This window comes from Sapajus apella, unplaced genomic scaffold, assembly GCF_009761245.1.
Source record: "Sapajus apella isolate SASKATOON/1434 unplaced genomic scaffold, GSC_monkey_1.0 scaffold13, whole genome shotgun sequence".
In the NCBI taxonomy this organism is placed as follows: domain Eukaryota; kingdom Metazoa; phylum Chordata; class Mammalia; order Primates; family Cebidae; genus Sapajus; species Sapajus apella.
Window position 1 is genome coordinate 7,477,141 of NW_022436953.1, and position 8,416 is coordinate 7,485,556.

Consider the following 8,416-nt stretch of genomic DNA (forward strand, 5'->3'; position numbering starts at 1 on the left):
AGGCGGCTTAACCTCATTGTGCCTCAGTTTCCTTTCTCCTTTTATGCTTCAGTTTCCTCAATTATGAAATGGAGGTAACAGTAGAGTCTACCTCATACATACAGTTGTTATGCATGATCTAATTGAACACATATTCTGCACTTAGCACAATTCCATATTTATAGGAAATTCTCAATAAATGTAAGCTATTTGTGATCATGAATAATTAAACCTTCTAGAAAAAACATCCTGTTTTCTTTGGCGTCTTTCATTCGAGATTATTACTAGATAAAAAATTACAAACTGGTTTACAGTTCATTACATATTGTCAGAATGCTTGCCAGAAAAAAATGATCAAGCCCCTCTGTTTTTAGACAATGTCGTCAGCAATGCATGCATGCTCACAACTCTTACACCAGCTTCAGTCATTTGGATTTTTAATACCTTAACAAATACATAATTATTCCATACATCTTATTTTGATTTTAAATTGCAAGAGAGGCTGTCTCCTTATACAAGACGATCTACTCTCCGTATTTCTTTATGCACAAGTCCTTCATCAAAATCAACCTAATACAGTTTTGACAACAGTGGCTCTGTAATGTGCAGAAGCATTATTTTTCCTTGAACACTCCTACTATGGCCAGGGAGACAGCAACATAGGGAGCACAGAGAACTCTGTGCATTCAGTGAGTGAGAGGTAGGAACCTGGATGCAATCAGCATTACTGCTGCTCAGAGCTTACTGGGTTTCTTAAAAATCCCCAAATGCTACTTTTTCAAAAGGCTATCCCGTCTGTGTTCCCATCCCCAGGTCCTCTTCTACTTAGGCTGAATTTTAAAGGTATTTATAAATTTCACTGCCATTATGCAGACATTATAGGTAATAGTAAATGCTTCACATGGCACCGCTGAAATGATCAGACTGATGGTTGTTCTGAGAAAAAGAGGCCCACCTTTCACTTAAAGGGGGAGCCAAATTGCCACAAGGAGTCTCAAGCTGTGTAATTTAATGAATATAATGTGCAGACTGGAGCCTGACAGAACTTCACTTTCAGTGTCTATTCCATCATGAAAGATAAATCCCCTTTAACGTTCTAATATGCAGGGCCAGGCAATTTCTGAACTTCACTCATAAGCAAAGTCCAAATGGTACATTCGATGTGACATTTATGGGAGCTAATATTATATTCTTATACATTCATTGACTAGAACATGATTTTGACTCAGACTAAATTTTGTTTAAAAAATCAGTCTTTGCTGGCCACCTTCCAATGGAAAGCTTTTAAACTAAGGGCAATTAAATTAAAAGGAGAGAATAGGCTAGTTGGGAACAATTTAAAGATGATGAGAATCATTTTTAGGTTTTCTCCTTGTACTCTTACCCTCTTGTTATATTTGCAAAGCAATCTTAAATTAAGACTACCTACTGTGATTGTTCATCCATTTATCTACTTATCGATATTTTAAAAATCTGACTCTCAGTATGAATAGCCATCTTGTTGATCTAAAAAAATACTAAGTATAAGAATTACATATTTCTGATGATGCTATTTCTTTAAAAAAGAGTTAATTTTGAAAGCTGAGACAATCTCTAAAATAGGGGTCTGCAAACTATGGCCCATGGACCAAATCCATCCACAGCCTGTTTTTTAAAATAAAGTTTTATTGGAATACAGCCATGCCCATTTGTTTATGTACTATCTACTTTCTATTATAATGGCAGCACTGAATAGTTGAGACATAGAACATAGGGTGCACAAGGCAGAAAATATGGCCCTTTACAGAAAAAGTTTGCTGACTCTCAACCTAGTATGCGTATTCGAACTATACCTTCTGACTAAAGATTGTCACAAAAATAAAAACTCTGCAAATGATTTTAATACTGTTACAGTTTCAATGTTTTTGTTCCCTCAAAAGCTCATGTGTTGGAAACTTAACCCCCAATGCAGCTGTGTTGGGAGATGGGGTCTAATGCGAGGTGTTTAGGTTATGAGAGCTCCACTCTCATGAATGGATTAAGGCCACTATAAAATGGGTTTGCAGAAGTGGTTCTCCTTCTCAGGCTCTTCTGCCATGTGAGAAACAGCTCTCCTCCCCTCTGAAGGATGAAGGACTCAAGGCGCCATCTTGGAAGGGGGGACCTGGACCTTACCAGACACCAAAACCTTGATCTTGGAATTTCTGGCCCCCAGAACTGTGAGAAATAAATTTCTTTCTTTATAAATTACCCAGTCTCAAGTATTCTATAATTCTGTTTTGCAACACAAAACAGATTAAGAAAAATATCTCAGACATACATAAAAATCCAGATACCTGATTTTCTCATAGGTGTATTTCTTGCCTATGAGCTATCTGCCTAAAAACCTGTTGTCTCCCTTAAATCTATCTACAAACCTTCCTCACCAAAGCAATTCTATTGATTTAGATGTTCCCAGATTAGGAATTAGGATTCCAAAGTTACATGAAACTGATGGCCAAATTCTAAATGTAAATACATTAGAAAATTAAGCAAATGAACATTCCATTGATTGGTATAGTCAAAGTACAAAGTTGAGATTCTGACACGTAATGGCAAAAAAAAAAAAAAAAAGAAACTATTCCAAGCATTAGATATTCTCACTATACTTAAAGCAAGTAGACAGATACCGGAGGTTAGATATTAGAGCAGGCAGTGTTTGCTGAATAACCCCACTGTGTACGGCACCAAACTGTATATGTTGTAAAACAGAGGAAAAAGGAGGTTTCAGTTTTCATAGCTTCTCTAGAACCAAAAACCATCACCAATATTGCACAATATTCTTTCACATTACAAACTTAATCTTAAAAAGTATCTAAAAATCGGGCTGGGTATGGTGGCTCAAGCCTGTAATCCTAGCACTTTGGGAGGCTGAGGCAAGAGGATCACTTGAGTCCAGAAGTTTGAAACCAGCCCTGGCAACATAGTTAGAACCTGTCTTAAATTAAAAAATATATATATATAATATATATATATATATATATATATATATCTAAAAATTATTAAAATATATTCCAAGCAATTCCAAATGTTATTTCAGTTATAGTCAATGTGTTCACTATACAATTTTAAAGTTATTTTAATTTATATTACTTTTTTTTAAACTGCATTTTAGGTTTTGTGGTACATGTGAAGAACATGCAAGATTGTTGCATAGGTACACACATGGCAGTGTGATGTGCTGCCTTCCTCCTCATCACCTATATCTGGCATTTCTCTGCATGCTCTCTCTCCCCAAATCCCCACGCCCTGCTGTCCCTCCCCTATTTCCCCACTACAGACCCCAGTGTGTGATGCTCCCCTCCCGGTGTCCATGTGTTCTCATTGTTCAACACCCACCTATGAGTGAGAACATGTGGTGTTTGATCTTCTGTTCTTGTGTCAGTTTGCTGAGAATGATGGTTTCCAGGTTCATCCATGTCCCTACAAAGGACACTAACTCATCGTTTTTGATGGCTGCATAGTATTCCATGGTGTATATATGCCACATTTTCTCTGTCCAGTCTATCATCGATGGGCATTTGGGTTAGTTCCAGGTCTCTGCTATTGTAAACAGTGCTGCAATGAACATTTGTGTGCATGTGTCCTTATAGTAGAACGATTTATAATCCTTTGGATATATACCCAGTAATGGGATTGCTGGGTCAAATGGAATTTCTATGTCTAGGTCCTTGAGGAATCGCCACACTGTCTTCCACAATGGTTGAACTAATTTACACTCCCACCAACAGTGTAAAAATGTTCCTATATCTCCACATCCTCTCCAGCATCTGTTGTCTCCAGATTTTTTAATGATCACCATTCTAACTGGCGTGAGGTGGTATCTCAATGTAGTTTTGATTTGCATTTCTCTGATGACCAGTGATGATGAGCATTTTTTCATATTTGTTGGCCTCATGTATGTCTTCTTTTGTAAAATGTCTGTTCATGTCCTTTGCCCACTTTTGAATGGGTTTGTTTGTTTTTTTCTTGTAAATCTGTTTTAGTTCTTCGTAGATTCTGGATATCAGCCCTTTGTCAGATGGGTAGATTGCAAAAATTTTTTCCCATTCTGTTGGTTGCCGATTCACTCTAATGACTGTTTCTTTTGCTGTGCGGAAGCTGTGGAGTTTGATTAGGTCCCATTTGTCTATTTTGGCTTTTGTTGCCAATGCTTTTGGTGTTTTGGTGATGAAGTCCTTGCCTATGCCTATGTCCTGAATGGTTTTGCCTAGGTTTTCTTCTAGGGTTTTTATGGTGTTAGGTCTTAGTTTAAGTCTTTAATCCATCTGGAGTTAATTTTAGTGTAAGGTGTCAGGAAGGGGTCCAGTTTCTGATTTCTGCACATGGCTGGCCAGTTTTCCCAACACCATTTATTAAACAGGGAATCCTTTCCCCATTGCTTGTTTTTGTCAGGTTTGTCAAAGATCGGATGATTGTAGATGTGTGGTGTTGCCTCTGTTCTGTTCCATTGGTCTATATCTCTGTTTTGGTACCAGTACCATGCTATTTTGATTACTGTAGCCTTGTAGTATAGTTCGAAGTCCGGTAGTGTGATGCCTCCTGCTTTGTTTTTTTTTTTTGCTTAGAATTGACTTGGCTTTGTGGGCTCTCTTTTGGTTCCATATGAAGTTTAAGGTGGTTTTTTCCAGTTCTGTGAAGAAGGTCATTGGTAGCTGGATGGGGATAGCATTGAATCTGTAAATTACTTTGGGCAGTATGGCCATTTTCACGATATTGATTCTTCCTAACTGTGAACGTGGAATGTTTCTCCATCTGTTTTTGTCCTCTCTTATTTCACTGAGCAGTGGTTTGTAGTTCTCCTTGAAGAGGTCCTTTACATCCTTTGTTAGTTGTATTCCCCGGTATTATATTCTCTTTGTAGCAATTGTGAATGGCAGTTCATTCTTGATGTGACTCTCTTTAAGTCTTAATTTATATTACTTAATGGATAACTTCCAAAGAAATCCTATCTTACCTTCTCAGTCTTAGAATTCCTGGTATTATTTGTTTGAAAACAGAGATTTTAGAAAATCTAGACCATGACAGCACAGAAGTTAGTGGCAACCATGTGAGAGAAACAGTCTTCAAAATGTTCCTTGGTCAAGTATATGGCTGGGACAAGGGGATTAAGCCTGGCTAGCAATTAGGCTAAGATACCTTGACTTATGTAATAACGGGCATGGTCAAAATAAACTGCTGAAACTCCCTGTAATCTATTCACATTTCTGTAGACTTAGGAAGAAGTGAGCACCAAAGAGACGGGAGAAAGAAAAGCAACTGGCTCTCCTATGGCATCAGTTTTCAGAGCAGCCAAGGCTCTCATCAGTGAATAAATGTGAAAATTTAGCTGTATAGCTGTTTTGATGAACCACACTGAGTAAAATCTGTTAGGTGAAAAGCAAAGGAATGCAGCAAATAAAATTACCTGATGCAGACTCAATATTCAACTTTTTCCAGCAGATGCAGTTTATAACTCCAGTGCTGTCATCCACTGCAAAAGAAATGTAAAAGGGTAGAAGAGAGATTTGGGCAAGGCTGGTGAATTAGCATGCTGTCATTGCATTCAGCCATACTGAAAGATGACCCCTTTCAATGGCCTGGAGAAGCAAATCCCTTATCAAACTCTCCTTCCACCTTTGAAACAACCTCTCACTGTATACAAGTATAAATTGCCTGTCTGCACAAGTCAATGTAATACATAAGCCCAGTGGGATATGGTCAGCATTTCACTTACCCTACCTCAAGGTACTAATGTTTAGTACTCTCAAGGGTACCCATAATGCTTGTCTACACTTCTCTACTAAAAATGGCGGCCTTAGGAAGTTAAGTAAAAAATTAAATGACTGCTCACGTACAAAATCAGCCTTTCTCTCCCACCTTGAAACAAGAGAGCATCGTGTGGTCTGTGGTTAGAGGCACAGGCACTTAGAGCACAGCCTTCTGTCACAGTCTCTTGGCTAGCATGCCGACTTACCAAGACAAAATGTTCCAAGTCATTTGGCCTGAGTTTCTCTTTGTGAAAGATCTTTTGCCCAGTCCTCACCACTGCAGGGGATGTAAGGAAAGCCAAGCACATCACAGAAGGGCATCGTTTTATTTTCATAATAGAAAATAATTATATCCTGGCCACAAAAACAGTACTAGCCTGGCTATTTTATTCCTGGGTTATCTAATTTTTGCAAAAAATATCAAACAATTCCCACTGTAGTTATATTTATAAACTACAGAGGAATTTGGAGATGTTTGCTAGGGGATAATAGGCATTTTCTCTTTGCCTAATTTCTGACAAACTCAGAACAGAGGTTGCTAAGCATGGGATCAGTGGGTCTCAAAATTTAAAAAAAAATCATCAACTAGACTGTTGTAAAAGCACACGTAATACTGAAGAAATATACAGCAAAATTTTTGGCTGCTGGTCTAAATCCATGCTGAAGAAAAGCTAAAAAGAGTATTTCCTGTAATAAAATAAATCCTAGATGGATTTTATTTAATATAAAACAGGTAAACTTAAGATGAGAAGAAGATATGGGTGAACACCATTAACGCTGGACTTATAGTGAGTGGGGAGAGACTTCTTTAAGCAAAATCTTAAAATCAGAACTCATTAAAGAAAGTCTGATAAATCTGACCACCTAAAAACTAATGTTGGATAGCAAAATTCCAAATGATAGGGTTAATGCTTTAATATATAAAAAGCTCATAAGCTGGACATGGTGGCTCATGCCTATAATCCTAGCACTTTGGGAAGCCAAGGCAGGAGGATCACTTGAGCCCAGAGGTTCAAGATCAGCCTGGGCAGCATGGGGAGATCCCACCTCTACCCTTCAAAAATTTAAAAATTAGCCGGGTGTGGTGGTATGTGCCTGTAGTCCCAGCTACTTGGGAGGCTGCGGTGGGAGAATTGCTTGAGCCCAGGAGTTCAAGGCTGTAGTGAGCCATTATGTGCCACTGCACTTCAGCCTGGACAACAGAATGAAACCCTGTCTCAAAAAATAAAAAATAAAGAGCTCATATAAATTAATAAGAAAAAAATCAAGACCACAAGAGAAAAAGTAGCAAAGAAAAGAATATGCAATTCATGGAAGACATAAAAATGGCCAATAAAAATATGTAAGTATGCTAAGTTCACCAGTTACCTTTAAAAAAGCAAATATAAATAATTTATCAGCAATGAAATTGACAAAGATTAAAAATACTGATACCCTCATATGTTGTTAGCGGGAGTATAAATTAGTAAAACATTTCTAAAATTTAAATCTTAAAGTGTAAATTTGGAAACATGCATCAGATTGTGAACTGTAAGCCAGGTGCAGTGCCACATGCCTGCTACTTGGGAGGCTAGGGTAGGACTGCTTGAGTCCAAGAGTTTGAGGCTGTAGTGTGCTACGATCCCACCTGTGAGAGTCCCTGCACTCCAGCCTGGGCAACACAGTGAGACCCTGCCTCTCAAAAAATGTTGTTTTAAAATGTATATATCCTTTGACTTAGCAATTACTTCCAGATAAAACAAAAACAAGTACACAGATATTTACATTTTACGAAAGGCTGTTCACTGCAGTAGTCTTTATAATACTGAGACCTGGAAATACCTAAATGTTTATAAACATGGAATTGGTTTAAAAAATTGCAATGACGTACTATATGAGAATAAAAAGATATACATGGCTCACTGTAAAACAGAGATATATAATCTAATTTATGTGCAACATTAAACTGTATTCTGACAGAAGTGATTTTAAGAGATTAAATGCTAACAGCAGTTTCTCTTGGAGTGTGGGGAAGGAACCCCACATTCAATGTATACGTTGACTGTAAGCCTAATTTCAAAAACACTGAGAAAGAAATATGCATATGAGTACTAAGGAAAGAGGCATTTCATTTGATATTGGGAACATGTTAAGAATATGAGGAAGGGTGTTCACCTAAACACTGACAGTTTTGCCTGATTTATAGTGTTTCACCTGATTTCTATATTCTTCATTAAAATTTTTCTGTAGTTTGAAATTTTATATTATAATGGGTAAGTACTATCTTAAGAATTCAAGGCCGGGCGCGGTGGCTCACGCCTGTAATCCCAGCATTTTGGGAGGCCGAGGCAGGTGGATCACGAGGTCAAGAGATCGAGACCATCCTGGTCAACATGGTGAAACCCCGTCTCTACTAAAAATACAAAAATTAGCTGGGCATGGTGGCGCATGCCTGTAATCCCAGCTACTCAGGAGGCCGAGGCAGGAGAATTGCCTGGACCCAGGAGGCGGAGGTTGCGGTGAGCCGAGATTGTGCCATTGCACTCCAGCCTGCGGAACAAGAGCGAAACTCTGTCTCAAAAAAAAAAAGAATTCAAAAAATCAATAAGGACATTTTGAGTTAAAAAAAAAAAAAATGCATGACCAGGCTCGGTGGCTCACGCCTGTAATCCCAGCACTTTGGGAGGCTG

General features: G+C 38.2%; 1 protein-coding gene across 4 annotated transcripts in view; it reads right to left on the reverse strand.

Moving 5' to 3' along the window:
* STN1 (STN1 subunit of CST complex) overlaps positions 1 to 8,416 on the reverse strand; it is a 44,262-nt gene that overhangs the window by 24,590 nt on the left and 11,256 nt on the right. For all 4 annotated transcript variants that reach the window (XM_032281527.1, XM_032281525.1, XM_032281529.1 and 1 more), the window contains one exon: positions 5,405 to 5,470. In XM_032281527.1, the coding sequence (XP_032137418.1) occupies positions 5,405 to 5,470 (66 nt within the window). The remainder of the gene's footprint in view (positions 1 to 5,404; positions 5,471 to 8,416) is intronic.